The sequence below is a fragment of the Protomyctophum parallelum genome (genome assembly GCF_964188405.1).
Source record: "Protomyctophum parallelum genome assembly, chromosome: 23".
NCBI lineage: Eukaryota > Metazoa > Chordata > Actinopteri > Myctophiformes > Myctophidae > Protomyctophum > Protomyctophum parallelum.
The window spans coordinates 7,157,564-7,180,616 of NC_139715.1; the positions used below are offsets into that span (position 1 = coordinate 7,157,564).

Here is a 23,053-nt window from a genome sequence, read left to right on the forward strand (position 1 = left end):
TTGTAAAGGTATTTTAGAAACGCACTAGTATATGAATTTCATGTATTGTTATTAAATAAGGCTTACAGTTCACATCTGATGACCTGAGGGACGTGAACTTGACTGAGGTTCCCTTGAGCAAGTCATTTATAACCACTGGTGGAAAGTACATTTACTCAAGTGCTGTACTTAAGTACAATTTTGAGGTATTTGTAAATTGTACTTTACTTGAGTAGTTCCCATTTCCAATACTTTTACTTCTAATCCACTACAATTCAGGTCTAAATATGGTACTTTTACTCCACTACATTTATTTGAACACTCGTAGATTCTGATTATTATTACAAAGCATACATTAACCACTTCAGTCCTATACACATTTTGGCAATTTGAAAATAGCCGATCTACAAGCTCATAGTCTCGCGTATCCAGACAACTCTTCCACAATCTCCGAATGCTATATAGAGTCTGGAACCTCAGAGTAAGGAAGCTGCCATTTCCATTCATGAAAATATATTTTTAAATATCTTTAGAGCTTATTTTTAATTTCCTTTTCTGCTAAGTAACAAGCTAAATATGCTTAGGTGATTTCAGAAGGGAAGTGGGGAGGAGGCTAAACTTCCGCTTTATATTTTACTCATGAACATCTGTTGCTCCAGACTGTATGATTTGGAAACTGCGGCGAGAGGCAACAGTCTGGCAATGCGAGACTAACAAGTTCAAAAAGGTTTGAGAAGGCATTTGTAGAATCAGGGTCAGAGTGATTTACCGGTAATGATTTATAGTATACCTATAGTCAGACAGATCCACGGTCCACTGTTTAGCTGGCATCCCATGAGAAGTTTAAATCGTAAATTGCAACGCACTGCAAATAGCCGATCTACAAGCTCACAAGCATGAGCTTGCAGACGCCGGGGCTAATTATGGCTGAACGACGCGGCGCGCATGCATGCATGCATGCATGCAGCCACTGGGCTGGCTGTCCATCTGCACATGGGGACGGACGTGGCTGCGTGCATGGCGGCGCATCATCGGGCCCCAGCTGTTGCTGTGTCACAGCTTGATTACACCAGGGGCCCCCGTGGGTTACGTTTGACCTAGTTGCTACAAAAGCCCAGAAGGCGAGGAGGCACAACGTCAAAGGCACACTACAGATTAATCCATTCTGTACGGGAACCCCTTTTGGTGTCGGCATCATGTTATGCTTTAGCTATTTAAAAATAGCAGATCTACAAGCTCATATCGCGCCACCGAGTGGCGCGATACGAGCTTGTAGGTCTGCTATTTTTTTTTAAATCGAAGAACGACTGACATTTTTAGAATCTGATCTCAGGTCAGAATGGGTTCATCAGACCAGTGTGTGTCCGGCGGAAACCTCGTGTGAATCTGATCTCAGGTCAGAATGGATTAAAGCAGGGACAGGGGGATGAGAGAAAGGCGGGGGAAATGAGATTGTGTCACTGTTGCCGATCAATGCTTTTTCAGGGCTGGGTGCGTATCGTAGACATGGTGCAATGAGGCTGAAACAAAAGGTCCACGCACCCATTTCAACGCTTTATTTCCACCCTGCACACGTAATGAGATGTTTTCAATATCGTCCGTCGAGGCAATCAGCTGTTGGGAGGAACTAATTAAAACCTGCACATTTTCACTGGGAGTGAAAGCGTGAACAAAATCCCGTAAGCTCACGAGGCCGTCTATAGCGGGTATGCGCGGCGCGTGACATCATCATCAAACCCGGAAGTTATGTATGCGGGAACTCCTACTGAGTAGCAAAGAGAAATACTTTCTGGCCTTGACAGCCCATACATCCAAACAGAAAAGTCCTGTTTGATTGCATTAAACGACGTTAAACAATGTTAAACTCACTTTTCCACTCAATTTGCCATTCACTTTATGCATGCACATACCCTCTATTAATCCACTTACAATAGTGTCGCACTGGGGAAAAAAATAACATGGACACGTTTTGACAACAGTGTGTGATTATACACGCCATTACATCGAAAATAATAAGGAGATCGACTACAATACCCACAATCCCTCAGACAGCACTCTCAGCTCAGCTGTATTCAAATTTCTCTCACCCACAGTGTGGGATTTGCAGTCATAGACATACTGTATAAAGGCCTCTTCAGGCTCTGGGGGGCGTCTGTAATCTCAACGGAAGGCAACATGGACTTGGAGGCGACGGGAGGCGATGGCGATGCGTGATTGGATTGCATCGGCAAGCTTTCCCGAGATGCCTTGCGAAGAACGGAAGGCTACGACTCCAGCAGCACTTGCCTTCCGAGATTCCACTTGACTTCCTCCTACCGTCGGAGACGGGTCTCTCCAACCAAAGTGCAGCGATCAATCTATGGTCGCAGTAGCCGAGGAGAGTCAGAGAGTGTCTGTCTGGGAGGCAGACATATTGCACATGTACGGCACTGTCGTCCACACACATGAATAATAAATAATCTGTTTATTTGCATGATCGAGTCCCACTCTCGTCGTCCCATGGATCTACTGTCGATCGCTTGGCGCTCGCGTCATTGGCTCGTGTCCTGGGCCACGCCCTCATTTGGTGGCAAACTAAGCAGCTCTTTGATCCTCTCCAGGTCCTGATTGGTCACGTCGGCCCGGGCCCCGGGGCTCAGGTCGCCAATCAGCTCGTCGGTCAGCTGCAGGCGGGCGGTCCTTAGGTGAGGGAAGCGAGGGATGCGATTGGTTATTAATACAGTCACACAAGTGATCCTGGTCATTGTACAGATCTAGGAACCAATGGGTATAACCAGATTTTCCGTGTCAACAGCGTCAAAAGAAAACACTTCCAGGTTTTTAAGACAGCTGATGGATGGAGATGACGCTATAGTGCGCAGATTCAACTTGTAGCGTGGGCAAAACACGACAAGTTGAATTCTTAGCGCTGCTTGACGCGAAAGTCTGCTTACACCCAATCAGTGTCATGAATGAGTGGGAGGTTGAATGGGACATACAGTAGGACATACAGTAGTACAAGTCGTATCGTGATCTATAGTATTAACCCATTCTGACCTGAGATCAGATTCATACGAGGTTTCCACTGGACACACACTGGTCTGACGAACCCATTCTGACCTGAGATCAGATTCTAAAAATGTCAGTCGTTCTTCGATTTTTCAAAAATAGCAGACCTACAAGCTCGTATCGCGCCACTCGGTGGCGCGATATGAGCTTGTAGATCTGCTATTTTTCAATAGCTAAAGCATAACATGATGCAGACACCAAAATGGGTGCCCGTTCAGAATGGGTTAAGTGTTCTTTTCCTGGTTTTAAAGGCTGTGTTACAGACATTTCCTGAACTTAACTGTAGCATTATTTGCCTTTATACCCACTTAGTTAAGAGGCATTACTGGTCATTTATAATTAATTTATAATAATTATAAACTTTCGAATTGTGTAAAAAATTTAGTGAAGGCATGAATAGCCATCCCCACTTTATCGACACAGCATCGAAAATCAAGGTATTTTCATATTAGGGTCCATCATTTTGTTTGCCATTTGAACCACGGACCACCGTTTGACGAGATTTAGCCTCGCACACCAAAAACTGAAGAATATTTTGTTGTCGTTGAATAAGATTTTGTCCACATTTCCACATGTATTACCACATGTATCGATGTGGTACCATGATAGGAGAGATAACAGGCAAAACGATGATCAAAATAACAATTATTTTACATTCTCTAATTGTGTAGACTTTTAAATTAAAGGTATATTCAGTGATTTCACTCAAAAAACCTTAGGTTTCGTTTTTGGCTGGGACCTAAGCCTTTCATCCAATCAGGACAGAGAGCCAAAAACGAAACCTAAGGTTTTTTGACCCCCAGGGGTTAACTGGGGACAGGGAGGAACTCCTTATATGGTCAGCACACTCTATAGTAGAGAGGATTATCACAACAAAACAAAAAAGTGATATTTGAATTAAGTGAAATCACTGAATATACCTTTAACGTAGTTACCGGTAGTAATGCAGATGTTTAACAAATAAAATAAATGTAATCTTGAGAGCGTAAAATTAAGCCAAATTGACCCGTAAGTGTCCATTTGGTTTCATTTTACACTCTCCAGAGTTAAAGATCCACAGGGGTCCATTTGGTTACCAACTCTCCCTCATTTAACATGGGGACCACCTGGGGACCACCTCAAGGACCACTAAAAACCACTGATATAATGTATAAAGGATCTTCCGTACCATTCGTCCACTTTGAGTTGGTACAGCTCCCTGCGCTCCCTCCTCCTCCTCTCTCGGACCGTTTCTCCGGACAGAGACTGCATGGCGAGGATCAGAACTCCAGCAGGCAGTCTGAGAACCACAGGAAACGTTCACATAAACAGTGGTGGGAAAAGCACCCTTTTAGTGTTGTAAGCATTATAAAAAAATAGCAGATCTACAAGCTCATAGCGATCCTCGATAGTGATCCTTGACATGACAAACGTTTTGGAAACCAACTGCTGTAGATGTTTTGTGACAAATTAAACTTAGCATTGCTCCAGGCTTGTTTCACAAAGCACTGCTGAAATGGTGGGACCAGAACCATTTATTACGGATGCAATATTCGGCGGCAGTGTGCAAACGTGACTGACATTACGTGAGGTCAGGTCGATGATTTTTTCCTGTGCTCCGACATTCGCTCCGATATTCGTCCCGAAGAACTTTTAAGTCCTATTTTAGTCTAGTCTGAAATCTTTTAGTCGCCAACATTAAAGAGCAAATAACATGCATTTTAAAACTGCTTTTAATATTTAATAATCATATTGTCTATGCCCCTCAAAGTTATTTCTAATGGTTTGAGCCTCAATCACCACTCTGATATAACCAGGCCTTGTCAATTCTTTCTGGACTTTGAAAGCAGTTTTAGCTGCAGTACCACAATGTCCTGAGGTGGAGAGGGTGCTGATATGAAGATTATTTAATATTTGAGTCATTATAATACTCATGCTAGATAAAACCAGGCTTGTTTCCATTCCATGCCAGCTTGGAAAATAAACAATGGTGGACATTGTAAACAAAGTGGAAATGCAAATTTGCAACTGAAGACTGAAGAAAAGGAGGAATTATACAAAGTAGGGTGACATTGATGACATCACGATGAGACCAAAATCAGTCGAGCTGTTTCTGAGAGCAATTTCCATTAAAACACCCATATGACATGAAGGCCTGATTGTTCAAAATTGGTTATTTGTGGGGATAGAAAACACACATTGGAGCCCCAAAAACACAAAAGAAATTGAAAAAGTTGAATTTTATGTTATAGGTCCTTTAACACTGCTGAAGTCACACCCTTTCTGCTCCCCACTGTGCCCCTCGACCCCCCCCCCCCCTACTCTCTCTCTCTCTCTCTCTCTCCTCACACCTCTGGCACGTGCCAGGACCAAGAGGGGTGGGAGTGGGGGTTTGGAGGGGGGGGGGGGGGTGAGATCTGGAGCGTGATGTGCTTTCCGATTAACTGCCCGCTTTCATTCTGTTCTCTCCCCCTTCTTCCCCGGTTTGCACCTGGTGCAGCCAGGGCACGAGGGCCGGCCCGTTCACACACACACACACACACACACACACACACACACACACGAGATGCTCCAGGTGGCTGGTCACTCACGCACACTCACACACACACTCTCACGCACTCACGCACGCGCGCACACACACAGGGAGCGAGAGGAAGAGAGGGGAGCGTCGGTTTGAGCCAACAGATTACACACAGCAGAGACAAACGGATCCAGAGCGAGCCCTCCAGTCTGCTGCCCTACTACGACATCAATCTCCGTTACACAATCTGACAGAGACACACATCAGACATGTCCCGAATGAGAGACAAGTAGCCGTCGAGGATGTAACTGTGGGAGAAAGAAGGCCATACCTCTGACAACAGAGGAAGAAAGAGAGAGAGGGGAGAACGGAACAGCAAGGGAGAGTCTGAGAAAGACTCGAGAGACAGAGAGAGAGAGAGCGCAAAAGAAAAAACATTTAGCTTGTATTTTTATTGTTTTTGTTTGTTTTGTACCTACTATACTTGGCTTCAAAGTTACAATCAGTCATCAATGTCCGTACACGGACGGACAAATGTGTCTTTTTACACACCAGTATAATGTTCTTAATTCGATCAAAAGACCCAATTACCGAATGTCAAGTCACCAGGTCCGCTCCAGAATATGTAGGTTCTCCAATGTTATATTTGCAACGACCTCTTGACTCCGTGTTCAAACGGAACCAATTGAACACACTCAGAGATGCTAATATTATTATTGTACACGATCATGTCCGTGGCTGTACTGTATGTGGACCCCAGGATAGAATAGCTGTGGGATCCTCCGTAAACTCACTCTCCTCGCAAAGAGGCACCTGCAACATGAAAAATGATGTCCAAACATTCATTTCTCAAGTTCTCGAGCCACAAAAATAAAATAACTCAATCCACCGGCACCACCTTTGTATGCATGCATCCGACACGCCGACTCACATGACGTTTGGTCCCCATATTTGCCCCATACTAAAGGCACCCATACTATGTCACGTCTAGTTAAAATAATATCGTAATATTTTACTTCTTTTATTTCCCCATGCCGAGAGAGAGAGAGAGAAAGGGAGGGAGGGGTCCAAGCGGCTGCGCTCTAATGGAGATGAAACGCTGGAATAACAGAGACGCCACACAGATAACAACTCCCTGCTTTTAGTACCCGAAACATGAACCTCTGTGGAGCACATGAGTCCCTCTGGCACCCAGCACCGTGTGTGCGTGTGTGTGCGTGTGTGTGTGTGTGTGTGTGTGTGTGTGTGTGTGTTGGGGGGGGGGGGTGCATATGGGTTGCAGCTGGAAGACAGAGGGGGTTGCTGGGAGGGCGCAGCTGGCTGCCAGAGAGCTCGCCGCCGTTAGCCACGCAGGATCGACTGACCACGCCACGCAGGCGTGTACACAACACACACACACACACACACACACACACACACACACACACACACACCACATCAAGTGTTAATTTGTAACTGTAAGCAATCTTGCCTGAACAGGGTATTCAAAAGGTACTGTATCCATCAATCTACTGTATCTGCTTGGTGTTAACACTTCTGGTGCTGCTGAATCTTTCACAATAAAAGGCACTAGAGTAGGCCTTTGTTGCAGATGGGGGGGGGGGGATTTTGTTGTGAAAACGCTCCCTGCGTGGAAGTGTTACATTAAATGAAGTGATAAAGTTATACAGTGGTGTGTGTCATGTGGTCTCGTCTCACCCCATAGCGCCTCCGATGATGGTTCCTGCTACCACTCCCCTCAGGCCAAGGTTTACTCTGAAGAGGCCTCCAGTCACAGCTGTGCGCGCACACACACACACACATACACACACACACACACACACACACACACACACACATTAAAGGCAAACGTTTTCAAAATCTTTCAAAGTGTGACACGTCGTGAGACTGTAGATTGGCTAGATTGCCAAGCGACACGATTGCACGTCAAAGTCTGAAATATAAATTCAAACTGATATTCTCTTACTACTGCGTACGTGAGAAGCAAAGCATTTTGTTATAGCGTGATACAGTGCGTACAGTATTATCACTGTTCTATTATTATTATTATTATAAACACTAGAGCGATTGGAAATGCATGCCCCACCCAGATATATGCCTCTTTTATGCCCATACATGGAGTCCTTTGTCAGGCATGCCCAAATATGGAGTCTATGCAGACATCAGAATGATGTCAGAACAACAGGCCAGCTCCGAGGTCAAACGCGCATGGTTAAGAATACTGAAGCTGTTTTGAAAGCTCGGTGTGTTTGTGAACGCAAATGTCTGACCTGTTCGGTACTCGGTTTGGTACCCATTTTGGTGTCAGCATCATGTTATGCTTTAGCTATTGAAAAATAGCAGATCTACAAGCTCATATCGCGCCACCGAGTGGCGCGATACGAGCTTGTAGGTCTGCTATTTTTGAAAAATCGAAGAGCGACTGACATTTCTAGAATCTGATCTCAGGTCAGAATGGGTTCATCAGACCAGTGTGTGTCCGGCGGAAACCTCGTATGAATCTGATCTCAGGTCAGAATGGGTTAATAAGATAAATCATAGTACTGTACCTATAGCACATGGTTAGCCTATAGCTTGTCGATTGCTATTGGTTACCCCCGAACTCCGTATTTATTTATGTATGCATACCCTTCCACTACAATGTTGAAAGGTATTGTGAGACTGTCTACTTGCTTGAGAACATGGCCTTTCACCTCACAATGTGTGCCCAGGTCAAGTGTCACTTCTTTCTTTGAGGCGCAATCCATATTCTACTGCCAGTCCAGCAAGTGCTACTACCGCAGAGAGGAGGACATTTTATAAAGATGTCAGCATATCACAGGGAGAAGGTGGCCTGTACGAGATCAACCTGGACGGCAGGAAACTGAAGACGCCGGGAGGGAAGCGGTTCACAGTGTCAAACGAACCTCTGGCCATTGCTGTAGCGACAGAATGGGATGCTCAGAAGGACACACTGAAGTTCTACACGGGGCGGCGGTGGCTCAGGGGTAGAGTGCCTGGATGGTAACCGTAAGGTTGCCAGTTCGAACCCGGGCTCCCCCAGAGTTACTGTCGAAGTGTCCTTGAGCAAGACACTGAACCCCTAATTGCTCCCGATGTGCTAGTTGGTGCCTTGCATGGTTTCCGCTGCCATCGGTGTATGAATGGGTGAATGTAATGCACAATCTCTGTAAAGCGCCTTGGATAAAGGCGCTATATAAATGCACCATTTACCATTTCTACACCATGCACATGACCACTCTGTGTAACACAGCGCTGGACAATCCAACTCAACGCAAGGAGGACGAAATGATCAATGCTGCTCTCGAGTTCTTGGACACTGATACTGTCTGTTACAGAGTGGATGAGCCATCAGGTTTGGTTGAGCTACAGAAGAATGAGTGGGACGGCCTATACTGCACTGGATTGAAAACAGATATGATGTTGTCATCAGCTCCTCGTCTAGTATATTAGGTCCTGAGATTCCCGAGAGGACCAAGGACAAATTCCGACAGCACCTCAAATCTTACAACTTCTGGTCCTTAACAGGTCTTGGCGCGGACTGCTGCTGGAGCTCTGTTAGTGCAACTTTCATCTGAGAGCTCCTCTGTCAAACGAAAACTCCTACAGGACTGAGCAGGATTACGAACCCTGTTAGTGTGTGTAAAATCTAGTAAATGGTACCTGAGAAAACAATCTGCTGCAAGAAACATGCTCAGTGGTGTCATGGCTTTTGTACAGCGGTTACAACGCACATTTAATGTTTTCTTCAACCAAGCAAGCATATACTGTGTAAGAATGGAATGCAAAAAAACCTCATTACCACAAAGGTTTACATGTGTAACTTGCCAGCCAAGCATGGGAATTATCAGCATGTCTTCTGGTCTGATTTCTCTCTACCAAAACAATCTGGTCTCATCTGTTCTGGACCTCACTGAACACTGTTCTTCTCTATGATCTGTTAAACAGGTCAACCATCTTCACCCCAGAAAAACCAAAACTTTGTATTTTATCAGCAGAACGGACCATTATGTACTTACCTGGCTCCAGCCCTGAATCGCCAGCCATAAAATAGGTTCTGGCGATTAACTACATTTGTCAGACTAGACCACATGTGGAGGCCACCAACTGTGGTATATTTTTCTCTAAGGCTAAGTCATGTTGCTGTGAATCAGTTCTCTGTCATCTGTGGCATTTTGGACACGGCATGTTTATAGGAACAGTGATTTGAGGTTGGAATGTTGACCCATTCTGACCTGAGATCAGATTCATACGAGGTTTCCGCCGGACACACACTGGTCTGATGAACCCATTCTGACCTGAGATCAGATTCTAAAAAATGTCAGTCGTTCTTCGATTTTTCAAAAATAGCAGACCTACAAGCTCGTAGCGCGCCACTCGGTGGCGCGCTATGAGCTTGTAGATCTGCTATTTTTAAATAGCTAAAGCATAACATGATGCTGACACCAAAATGGGTGCCCGTTCAGAATGGGATAATTCCCTGTCTGCGCTGTGTCATGTCTCAATACTGTAAACAACGTATGACATTTTAATAGTATCTCATGCTAATGTATCGAGTACTATTAAAGTCATACTAAAGGCATATTAAATATCCATAATGTGTTAGTTTAATCTACTACATATTTAGTTAATTTGTACTGTTTTGCACAGCAATCATCATGGATTTCTCAGTGTTTTGTCATTCAAAAAGCAAAGATTATCTCATGCAAATGGAGGTGCTGATGTGAGGAGAAAATATTCAGTTCATACGCTGAGTGAGCTTACCTATCATCTTCAGGTACTTACATTGTAATGTAATTAATATCCTGACTGACAAAGCCCAGTTGTATTTAAAATGTCTCAGCTTCATCGTATTGTCACTTGTTTTTTACAAAGTTGTTGCCAATACCTATGTTTCTATATCAGTGGTGCTCAATATTTCATGTTAAGGACGTGGGGTTCCGTCTCCATGTTAAATTTAGTTGTCATTTACAACTCATGTAAAAGTTTCACTTTCAGTACTAATTTGAAGGTGAGGGTCTATAGAACCATTTTGGTTCGAGTGGCAATCACCAAAATAAAAGAATTGGCCTATAGGGGGCGTAGTCAGGTGCCAACCCCCATCAGCCCTACCAACATAATATGTTGGTAGGGCTGATGGGGGTTGGATAATTTAATCAAAAGTTACAACAGTTTACATATTATGTAAACTGTTGTAACTTTTGATTAAATTATCCAATCTGAACATATGATATATGTATGGATTCACAATCAGGAGTAGCATTTGGTACTTAAACCTTATTAGACATATAATATTTGTTTACACCCAGTATTGGTGTAAATCCACAAAAATAGCAGGAAAAACGAGCTAAAAACTAGTAGTGGGGTCCCTAGACAGACCATCATTTACAACTCAACAAAAGTTTAACTTTCACTTCTAATTTGTAGATAATGACCTATAGAACAATTTTAGTTTGAGTGGCAAGTCTACAAATTTAAAAAGATATATATTTTTGCCATATTACCAAAATGGCCAAAATCGGAATTATGTTTATTTGAAAAATGTCTTAATTTTCTTATATTGCTGTTTTTTCTTTGTTTTTCTTGCTATATCAAGTTAATCCTGTGTGAGGAATCAACTGGATTTCAAATATTAATGTTTTTAATAATCTGATATAGAAACAAAATAAAGATGGCTGCCAATGTACATTGAATTACTACATTACGCCTAACTTCTATCCTGTTGAACCTAGAATGGTGATGTTGGTGCCTATACCTATGTTATCATGAATGACTAATTGTATAAAAACAAAATACATATAATAGGACAATATATAATATTTCACACAAATGAGACAATGCAGTACATATGTGGGGAACTAAAGTTAGATATTGGAATATAATACACCACTCCTGTGTTATATTTGTTTATTTTATTCTTTTAGTTATACTATGTACTGCCACTATAGGGGGCAGAGTAGCAGGTGTGTCTTAATTGTTCAGACTTGGTAGCTTGTTAGTTATAAGACTAAGCATACTGCAGAAGAGCATGAGCTGCACTGATTGCTCTCTTGTGGTATTGATATTTTGAAGGTAAGCAAAAAAGTTAAACATGTCATGAAGGATTCTAAAGTGTTTTTTATGAATATGGATAGTCATGTGGGATAATTAAGTGGCCAAAGTACTACATCCCAATAGTATGAGCTGGCATTAACCAAAGTAGTCTGTAGCTATAGCACAGGCTAAAACTAAAGGCTAGCTACAGTATAGCAATTATGCTGAGGAAGAAATTGTGTTTTCATTATTTTCATTATTATTACAATGGTAAATGTGAATGTAGCTATATGCACTGCTGACTGTTTTCTTGTATCTATTAACAGTTTGACTGTTTTTTACGATTAACCCGCATTTTAATCAACCCCCCTTCACTGCCGAGATTGTTGTATTACCTTTAGAGCATACGCTGAATTATTTGGGCTTTTAATCCGCGAAAATCCATCAAAAAAAGCTCCCGTGGTTTGTTATGATCTGTGTGTAGCATCCACCATCTTGGTGCACCCGGAAGACGCACACAAGATTGGTTTCAATGAGGCGTTGCAACCAATGCATTTCCATTGGCCTCAATTTCCCAGAAGCCCTAGCAGCCCACAGCATGTGACGATTTCCGGTTTCGTCATCACAGCGAAGCCATCCAGTCTCATACTCCGCGACGAAGACGGATTTTCTTTTGATTCATTACATTACGGCGGATTAAACACATAAAACAAAAGGCGGGTATGTCCGATACGGCAGCGACATTAACCTGGAGTAATCCATTCGCGGCACGGAAACTGTTAATATGTTGAGGCAAACTGTTAAATACAAAAGTTATATAATAATATAGTAATATAATATTTTCTATATTTTCTCATGATATGACCTTAACAGAAAACTAAACCTGGATAAAGTATTTGTCTGTTATGGCTGGGACAACGGAATGGCAGTTGTGCATTTTGTGCCAAAAGCAAACTGAGGAAAGACTTGTTTGCCCTCTTGCAAATCCAGTTGCCAGTCGTAGAGAAGGAGCCTACACATCATAGGCCTTGCAAGTCAGTTCAGAGCAATTGACGCTTCTGCCCACCCAGACGTTGAACTTCCAGATGCAGAATCCATGAAGCTAAATCGTGCATTCTGGCATACAACTTGTCCGCATCTGTATAGGGCAACAGCACTTGACAGTGCAAAAAAAGGCATTCTGGAGGTGCTGTGGCATTGGCAAGAAGATCATGCCGGACTGGTGCACCTGTTAATCGTAATAAATGTCTCTTTTGTGGTGAAGAAACATATGCAGCAGACCATTCGTTCCAGAAGGTAGAACTCACCCAAGAGATAAACGACAAGGCAGTTGCGCTGGGAGAAGACCGTATCGTGGCACTCCATGACTATCCATATTCATAAAAAACACTTTAGGATCCTTCATGACATGTTTAACTTTTTTGCTTACCTTCAAAATATCAATACCACAGGAGAGCAATCAGTGCAGCTCATGCTCTTCTGCAGTATGCTTAGTCTTATAACTAACAAGCTACCAAGTCTGAACAATTAAGACACACCTGCTACTCTGCCCCCTATAGTGGCAGTACATAGTATAACTAAAACAACAAATAAACAAACAAACACAGGAGTGGTGTATTATATTCCAATATCTAACTTTAGTTCCCCACATATGTACTGCATTGTCTCATTTGTGTGAAATATTATATATTGTCCTATTATATGTATTTTGTTTTTATACAATTAGTCATTCATGATAACATAGGTATAGGCACCAACATCACCATTCTAGGTTCAACAGGATAGAAGTTAGGCGTAATGTAGTAATTCAATGTACATTGGCAGCCATCTTTATTTTGTTTCTATATCAGATTATTAAAAACATTAATATTTGAAATCCAGTTGATTCCTCACACAGGATTAACTTGATATAGCAAGAAAAACAAAGAAAAAACAGCAATATAAGAAAATTAAGACATTTTTCAAATAAACATAATTCCGATTTTGGCCATTTTGTAAATTTGGCAAAAATAAATATATTTTTTAATTTGTAGACTTGCCACTCGAACTAAAATTGTACTATAGGTCATTATCTACAAATTAGAAGTGAAAGTTAAACTTTTGTTGAGTTGTAAATGATGGTCTGTCTAGGGACCCCACTACTAGTTTTTACCAATACTGGGTGTAAACAAATATTATATGTCTAATAAGGTTTACGTAAGTACCAACTGCTACTCCTGATTGTGAATCCATACATATATCATATGTTCAGATTGGATAATTTAATCAAAAGTTACAACAGTTTACATATGTTGGTAGGGCTGATGGGGGTTGGCACCTGACTACGCCCCCTAGAGGCCAATTATTTTATTTTGGTGATTGCCACTCGAACCAAAATGGTTCTATAGACCCTCACCTTCAAATTAGTACTGAAAGTGAAACTTTTACATGAGTTGTAAATGACAACTAAATTTAACATGGAGACGGAACCCCACTAATAATTACAATCATGTTATGCTTTAGCCATTTAAAAATAGCAGATCTACAAGCTCATATCGCGCCACCGAGTGGCGCGATACGAGCTTGTAGGTCTGCTATTTTTGAAAAATCGAAGAGCAACTGAGATTTCTAGAATCTGATCTCAGGTCAGAATGGGTTAATCAGACCAGTGTGTGTCCAGTGGAAACCTCGTATGAATCTGATCTCAGGTCAGAATGGTTTAACTGGAGTGATTCACTGACCTCCGGCTGCAGCGTAGTGGCTGAGGACACTCCTGTCTCTGTAGACGGACAGACCAGTGCTCACAGAGCTGAGGAAGAGGAGGAAGAGTTCAATGGTTCAAACTAAAGCAGTGGTTTTCATTTTATTTTATTCCATAGTCTTAGTTTTTCTCTAATAAAGTAGTTTTTATTTGTTTTCTCATGTTCTCCTTGAAAAGTGTCTTTAAAGTACTCATATAAATAATTGCTCTGATGAAGGCTGCATAGCCGAAACGCGTTAGCGTAACTTTTTGGTGTTTGCCAATAAAGAAATGGAAATGTGAGTACCTTGTCCCCCGCTTGTTAATTTTTTTGGATGTGCTACCTTTTTGGAATTTTTAATTCCTATTTTTTAATGTATACTTGATTTGGGTTTGGCACTCCACTGAAAGCCATTGCTGATGCGCAACCTCTTTTTCTCATATAAATAATATTATCACTATTATTATTACTACTTGTTTTATTGCCTATGCTTATGTAGAAAAAAAAGCTCACTGCTCAGGTCAAATAGGCCTATTGATATGCGATTAAGATTAATTAATCACAAAGCACAACGTTTTTTAATGGACCCATAAGTGTTTATTATTTAAGTTAGGTTTTGCCATAATCATGTCTTTTGCCATAATCAGGTAGCTTTACAACAAAGATGTATTCGGTATTCGGTATTCGGCCAACTGTTTCCTATATTCATTCCTATATGCATCAGGAATACACGCTTCATTTAAGCACACAAAAGTAAAAAGTTAATCTCAAGACTTTTTAATGGAATACTTTAAATGCAATACGATGAAGCAATAGGATTAACGTTAAAAGCTGCACTTGGCAAGTGGCAGCAAGAGGTATCGGTATTATTCATACTAGTGCACCACTGAAGCTCACTGCGGTAAATGTACAGCATTTTAATCAAGGGCAATGAGCTACTATACAGTACTTGTAATAATGTGTTTTTTATATGCGACTTTAGATAAATCACATCTTAAATCTTTCCTGTGGCAAGGTTACCCAGAACTATTCGATATCAATATCAATATTGATATATTGTTTTAAATTGAGTTTTAAATCGAGCCCTTGTGAGTCCGTGGGCAGCCTGAGGAGCTCAGGCTTGATAAATCACCGTTTTGCTTTAAATCACTTTAAAACTATTTTTATCAAAAAGGGCAAACCTTATTTCTTTCCTTGTTGCACTTTATATTTTACCCGTTATGCTACTGTTACTATTACTATTATACCCCGTCTGTCTGTATGTGGAACTTTTCTTTTAAAGATATGTTTTGGGGCTTTTTTGCATTTATTGATAGATTTTACAGTAGACTGACAGGAAATGGGGAGAGAGAGATGGGGAGTGACCAGGGGGGCAGTCAGCCAGATATTTCGTGAAGCCTCATTTGAAATCGGTAGTTCATAATAATGGCCTGTTGTGGCGCTGGACTGGACCCAAAAAGCCCCATAGCTCCATAGAGGCCCATGTATTTTGGCCCAACTTCACCTAGACTGTATTACCTTAATAAACATGGTCATGAATACTTTCTTCTTCCAGTCACTAGTTTAAAGTCTCATTTCTAATGTCATAATATTCTTTTTGGAAAATTATGGTTCCATTAATTAAAAAAATGACCATAAAGAAAAAAAAACATTGCGTATGTTCTGAGGGGCGTGGCTACCGTTACAGTCTATGATCGGGATTCCCCTCCCACTCGAGTCAAAATAAAAACCAACGGAGAAGAAGGGGGGAAGTCCCGCCTCGTTGTCTGGGCAGCCAATGGCCAGCTGGTCCAAAACGGAGGCAGCCAATGGCCAGCTGGTACCAAACGGATCTAGAAAGATGGCGACTTACAGTGCAGGAATAACAGGCTTCATTTTACGTCCATGTTAGACCCGGCGAACGCTTTGTCCATATTTTTTACAGTCTATGGGAGTGACACACGGCAAAGGCCGTCAGGCTGGCTCAGCAGCCTAGGTGCCCAGACGGTACAGCTAAGGGCCTGTGCCCCATTTTTGAGTGGTGCAACCACTCCAAGGAACAGCAATGTACCAGTAGGGGCAAAAGTGGCGCTGTTGTGCCAGAGAGAGAGAGAGATAGTGTTGCACTGTTGCCTGCTAATTACAGAGAGAGGGAGAGAGAGAGAGAGAGAGGCACACGTGTGTGATTTTTAAGTGTAGTATTATGTTTTGCTCACTTGAACAAAGTGACGAAAGCGGTCACCCTCCAACTCCACCTCCAGCCGAATCGGACAAAGCCCCGGATGGCAGCGTGGTGAGCTGAACGCTGACACACCAGAGAGGACAGAAGTGACAGAGAGAGAGAGGACAGAAGTGACAGAGAGAGAGAGGACAGAAGTGACAGAGAGAGAGAGGACAGAAGTGACAGAGAGAGAGAGAGAGGACAAGAGAGACACAATTCAAAAAATGCCTTCTGAAGAACAGTGTTTTTGTTCTGGTTCTCATACCTTTCCATGTCAAGAGTATTTGACACCCATCTCAAAAAAGAAATTGTTCCAGGGACCCCCAGAAGCAAAGATTTTAGTTAACCCATTCTGACCTGAGATCAGATTCACACGAGGTTTCCACTGGACACACACTGGTCTGATTTACCCATTCTGACCTGAGATCAGATTAAAAAAATGTCAGTCGTTCTTCGATTTAAAAAAAAATAGCAGACCTACAAGCTCGTATCGCGCCACTCGGTGGCGCGATATGAGCTTGTAGATCTGCTATTTTTCAATAGCTAAAGCATAACATGATGCCAACACCAAAATGGGTGCCCGGTCAGAATGGGTTAAAAATGTAAATTTATAAAAAAAAAATTAACATAAAAAACAAATTCAATGATTAGCGCAAATTTTCACAATTTAGAAAGAATAGCAGATCTACAATAGCAGATCGCTATGAGCTTGTAGATCTGCTTTTTTAAGTATAAAATATGGTTACAAATATGGGAAAATGTATAATACTAGCCCCTCACACACACACACACACAAAGCTTACCACCGCCTCCAAACGGCTGGTGTACACATCGGCCTGGCTGAGGTGAATAAACGTCTCTCTGGCGTGGCGTGCGGCCGGCAGGCCTCCGTAGATCATTCCTCCTACGGCCGCAGCAAAGCCGCTCTTTATAACGTTGGTGAGCTCCTCAGGATAGCGCTGGTTCTGCCTGGAGGGACAGACCATGTACAATCAAGAGTTATTTCTTACCTGGCGGTATATGCTAAGAATACTACTACTACTACATACTAAAACTAATACATAACTAATAATAATAGTCAATGGCATTTTATGATAAAGTGTACCTTCTGATTAAGCTGTGGTGTTTAGACCACTGATAGACAGCCTTTTTTATTTGAAGGAAGCCCAACTTGGAACCCTGAGACATTTGGTCCAATATAAGCTGGCATTCTTGTATATTATCTACTTGTATGTACTTAATAATCTAACTATAAATGCACCAAGTCGGTGTGTGTTTGTGTGTGTGTGTGTGTGTGTGTGTGTGTGTACGTCTGTAATCCATGTAACTCGATAACCGTTCGCCCCACCAACTTCAAATTTGACACACGCGTTCCACACCCCCCACAGGGAGTGCAGTGCCCGGTGTCGGTGCGACACACGGTTGTCCGGAACCGCCCCAAAAAGGCCAACGTTGTGAACCACTGCTTTAGACCAAGGAATACCATGGGCGTGGGGGGGGGGGGGGATACCATGGGCATGGGAGAATAAAATCTGATTGATAAAAACACTGACAGAGCAGGAACAACAACAACAACAACAACAACATCAAAGGGACAGTAGCACTGACTCCCGGTCGAAGAGGTCCTTGATGCGGTCCCAGCCCGTGTCCGGGAACTCGGGTTTTCCGATGATACTAGGGACGATAGGAGGTGCGGTGGAGGGGGAGGAGGAGGAGGAGGAGGAGGAGGAGGGGGGCGCCTGTGCCTCGTCGTCAGCTGCATGGACCCGGGGGAGCGGGAAGCAGCAGGAGGAGGAGGACGAGAAAAGAGGAGACGGAGAAGTGGAAGCCGGCCTCGCGATCTGGACGCCGCCGAAGCCCTGCAGATTAAGCCAGCGCCCGGTGAGGAGCGCGCCGCCGCCCCGGGGCCCCGAATCTGTCTGGGCTGCCTGGCCCTCCACCGCGGGCCACCGCGGCCCAGGATCCATCACCACGGGAGACGGACACACGCTTCAGTTGTCACGAGGCTGCAGAGAGTGGAGGGGTGTGGGGGAGAGAGTGAGACACACCAACACATGGCCATCACAGGATGGGACTCACACTACATCTGCATCTAAAATAAACAGCCTCGAGGCATTGGGGTTTGCATATCACCGCCATCTGCATTCTGTTCAATGATACGCTGAAATCCCTCTATGTTAATTCATCCGTTTGAGAACTCTGAGTGAGAATCGTACATACTTAATGCATCAGGTCCAGGGGTCACCAACATGTCCGTACAAATGTTAGATTTTCTTTTTAACACACCATTATATTGATTCTTATTTTTTATCATAAGACCCAGTTACTGAATGTCAAGTTTTCTTCAGAATTGTGTATATGTAGAATCTGATTTACTACGACACTATGGCACATTAGGAGTCCCTTAACTCTGAGAGTGTACACGGGTCCATTAAGGTTCCATCTGTACACTCTCAGAGTTACACACCTGTTATGGTCATTCTTTGTGTATGATTGTCCGCTTATTTTGTAATATCCACCACAAGCCAACACAGCTATGACCCCTGAAGGGTCCATTTGGTAATAGAATGTCTACTCTAACCTCTCAGTCTTAGAGTTAAAACACTATGGATTTCAAAAGATGTTGGTTTTTTTGCAACCCTTGATGAGATAAAAGACATAATTTACCTGCTGTGTGTGCTTTCTGTATCATTGTACACACTGTGTGAGCATTAGAAATCCAAAAGAATGGAGCAGTATATTAACAAAATATTAATAATAGCATGTATTATAACAGCAGAGTATAATAGTAAGTGCAGTACAGTACCTGACTGTCATAGGCTGTCATTACATGAGCTATAGCATTAGCCTCTTAGCATTCTGTCACAGCTTACCGGTGGACAGCAGTGAACCATTCACTGCCAGCATCACAGACTAGCAGCACCAAGGTTGGCTCTCTTGCTGACGGCTTTCTCAGATCTGTCTATATATTATCTACTGATAACTACACTATTCATGTCCTTGTAGTTCTTCATTTATGAACCCCGGCTTCAGTCACTATATGCCGACCCTTCACCTTGACTGTGTGTGCTGCAGTAGCACGTCATGTGTGAAAACAGCGACGCCTGGTGGAGGAGGACCGAATGTTCAACGTGAAATTTGTATTCACAGTTTGTAGAATGGGTACAGTTCAGAAGAAAATACAGGCCAATAGAAAAACTGCTAATGAGGATATAACCAGGAAAACCACAAAGACTTTTGTTTACATCAGGGTCGTCCATTTTCAATCCATCACAACATTTAAAGATGGAAAAAAAGGAAATCATACAGTTAAAGAAAGTTATTAAAAAAGGGGGGGAAATAGGGGGGTATCAGTTGGGAAATGGTGAAACAACCAGCTGTGAAAGTTTTAACTGATGACATTTACCAGTGAAACAAATAGGCTGTCATTGTAAAAACACATTACCTGGGAAATGATTTCATACAGGTACAAAGGATGTGTGATGTCAGCGTTACTATTCAATCTTGCAATAGACTGGGTCATGACTCATGAGGTGAACAGAAGACAATGCAAGGCAAGAGGGATACAATGGATCCTGCATTTCACCATTGAAGAACTTGACTTTGTGGATGACCTCGCCCTTATGTCACACACACACACACACACACACACACACACACCTTCAGGAAAAAAACAGACTCCAACACAAGTTGGACTGATCGTTAACAACAATAAAACCAAAATCATGCCCATCAACACCAATTCACCAACACATACAACAATAGAGGAACAGGTATTGTAAAATACAGATCACTTCACATATCTTGGAAGCATCATTCACTAACTAAGGACATTGAAAACCGGATCAACAAAGCATACACATTAACCTTCATAAGACTTAAACAAATCTGGAAATCAAAGCAATACAGCACAAATACAAAACTCCCGATTTACCAAAGCTGCGTACTCTCAACACTACTATACGGTGCTGAATGCTGCACAACAACGGAAAACGACATCCATAAACTATAAACTATCCACTTTGCACACATCATGCCATCTCAAACAATAACCTCCTCAACATCACCCAACAAGACAACATGCACAGTAAAATCGACAAACGCAGGTGGACCTGGATTGGCCATGTCCTCAGAATGGTCATCAACACATTACACTGGACGCCAGAAAGAAAGGCAGGCCTAAAATGACATGGCGTAGCTCGTAGGACAATCGAGGAGCTCCAGCAACAACATCAGAGCTGGGGGACCATAGAGAAGATGGCCAAAGACAGATGCAAGTGGAGGAACTTTGTTGCTGCCCTATGCGCCAGCCAGCGCAACAGGGATAAGTAAGTAATGATTTCATAGTTCATACTATCATATTTTCATATTATTTGCTTTATTAGATTTGCATCGTGTTATTGCCTGTGGGCATCTGAAAGTTTCTTTCTCCTACCCAGTTGTACTTAAAAGAAAACGTGATAAAATATTAATGACCAAACACCAAAGCAAGGCAACCAATAGGAATATGAAAGGAACCATGGATATTGTTCAATAGAAATGCAAGTAAGTAATACGCAATAGTAAGAAAAAAAGATGCAACTTGAGCTTCAGATTTTCAGAATATTTAATGGTTTTACATAATGAAAAGACAATTAAAAAAAAAATCCATCCCATCACAAGCATTTGATATTCTAATGTAGGCCTATTTGTGGTTATCAAGGACATCTTTATTCCTTCTCAGCATGTTCTTATGATGACCCTTTTGATAAAATAAAAGGTCTGTGAGGTCGCTGACTAAACATAACTGCGCCGTTAGTACAGACTTGTCGTTATGAGTATGAGAGCTTAGTCAGGACAAAGATGTTTTGTTACAGACATAACTCTACTCAATAGTCGGGTGTCATATTCATGTTTACCATCATCAAGTAATTTCCTGCAAACCAAGCGAGTGTGATGTAAATATTGAGAGCTTTGTTTTAGTGTTATATAAAAAAAGAAATACATCAATACAACCAAGTAAGTACCTCAACAACACCACCACCACATCCCATTATTACAGTAACCAAAAGAGTGTAAACAGCGAGAACTTGGCTTATAGGCAAAATAATGTGAATACTAAAACATATTCAATACGCTGGTACCGCTATTAACTCATCGTGGCACGTTCTCTATATTATTTTAAAATCAACAGCACATTAAGTGTTTCCCGTAAGGTTTTCTGTATGTCTTAATAAAAATAAATTATTGCTTTATGTTGGCACTTAGTGTAGAATTAAGTACTGATAAGTTGATCTATAGTGTTGAGTTGACACAATTAAAAAAGCATAAGGCAGATAGGACTCAGATGACATTTTAGACTGTTTCCATCAAACAAACAAAACATGCAAGTCTGGCTGTGGATCAAACTTATTATCCCATTCTGAACGGGCACCCATTTTGGTGTCGGCATCATGTTATGCTTTAGCTACTGAAAAATAGCAGATCTACAAGCTCATATCGCGCCACCGAGTGGCGCGATACGAGCTTGTAGGTCTGCTATTTTTGAAAAAAAATCGAAGAACGACTGACATTTTTTAGAATCTGATCTCAGGTCAGAATGGGTTCGTCAGACCAGCGTGTGTCCGGCGGAAACCTCGTATGAATCTGATCTCAGGTCAGAATGGGTTAAGCTGGTAATGTTCTTCCCGCAGCTCACTAGAGGGCGCTGTGGCAATGATATCAGGCAGGTTTTCTAAACTGTGGCTATTTTGACTGGCTGTTTGGTGTCACTCACTGAGCAAGACAATTTGCTCTGAAACACTAATCCCCCCCCTGCCACCAAAAAAGAATAATCGTCGAGTATTGGCATACACAGCCAGGGAAAATAAAATATTCCCAAAAATATGATTTCCCGTTAACCCATTCTGACCTGAGATCAGATTCATACGAGGTTTCCGCCGGACAAACACTGGGTCTGATGAACCCATTCTGACCTGAGATCAGATTCTAAAAATGTCAGTCGCTCTTCGATTTTTCAAAAATAGCAGACCTACAAGCTCGTATCGCGCCACTCGGTGGCGCGATATGAGCTTGTAGATCTGCTATTTTTTAAATAGCTAAAGCATAACATGATGCTGACACCAAAATGGGTGCCCGTTCAGAATGGGTTAAGTGACACCACAATATTTGATCTATCACACAATTCATCAACACTAAATAATACAATCTGAATAGGCAACGTGTGTGTGTTGGTCAATACAAAGGTATTAAACCCAGTGACTACGAGAGGGAGAAAATAGCCTCTAGGCTGTTGCTGGCTCTTCTTTTAAATGTGTATTCATAAATTCATAAAAGGACCACTTCACCACTAACCCTCACCCTCACTAATAAACATGCAATTTTTTTCTACTCTGTCTGTGTCTCATAGGAGGGCTGTTGGCAGTTCAGAAACCGTCTCCCAGTGACATCATCGATGGGGAAAAGTTGCAATGCGAAAATGGAAGCCATCGTTCTCACTATAATGAAAATCGAAATATCTTTGTTTAAAAAAATAATCTGCCTAATGATGATGTCACTGGAAGACTGTTTCTAAACTGCCCACAGCCGTCCTAT

The 23,053-nt window shown here is 42.2% G+C and overlaps 1 protein-coding gene and 1 pseudogene across 2 annotated transcripts; one reads left to right on the forward strand and one right to left on the reverse strand.

The window, feature by feature from the left end:
- Positions 1 to 1,400: 1,400 nt before the first annotated feature.
- timmdc1 (translocase of inner mitochondrial membrane domain containing 1) lies at positions 1,401 to 19,512 on the reverse strand. The gene is made up of 8 exons (XM_083758557.1): positions 19,354 to 19,512; positions 18,089 to 18,486; positions 17,284 to 17,449; positions 16,476 to 16,564; positions 14,281 to 14,348; positions 7,226 to 7,304; positions 4,196 to 4,306; positions 1,401 to 2,658 (listed from the first exon to the last, which is right to left on the reverse strand). Exons 2-8 carry the CDS (start codon positions 18,445 to 18,447, stop codon positions 2,511 to 2,513), a joined length of 1,020 nt encoding a protein of 339 aa, XP_083614683.1. The 5' UTR covers positions 18,448 to 18,486; positions 19,354 to 19,512; the 3' UTR covers positions 1,401 to 2,510.
- On the forward strand, positions 7,789 to 9,142 carry LOC310854301 (ATP synthase mitochondrial F1 complex assembly factor 2-like; annotated as a pseudogene). Its single transcript has 3 exons — positions 7,789 to 7,804; positions 8,206 to 8,503; positions 8,752 to 9,142. The product of its transcript is annotated as an ATP synthase mitochondrial F1 complex assembly factor 2-like (transcript).
- Positions 19,513 to 23,053: the final 3,541 nt, after the last annotated feature.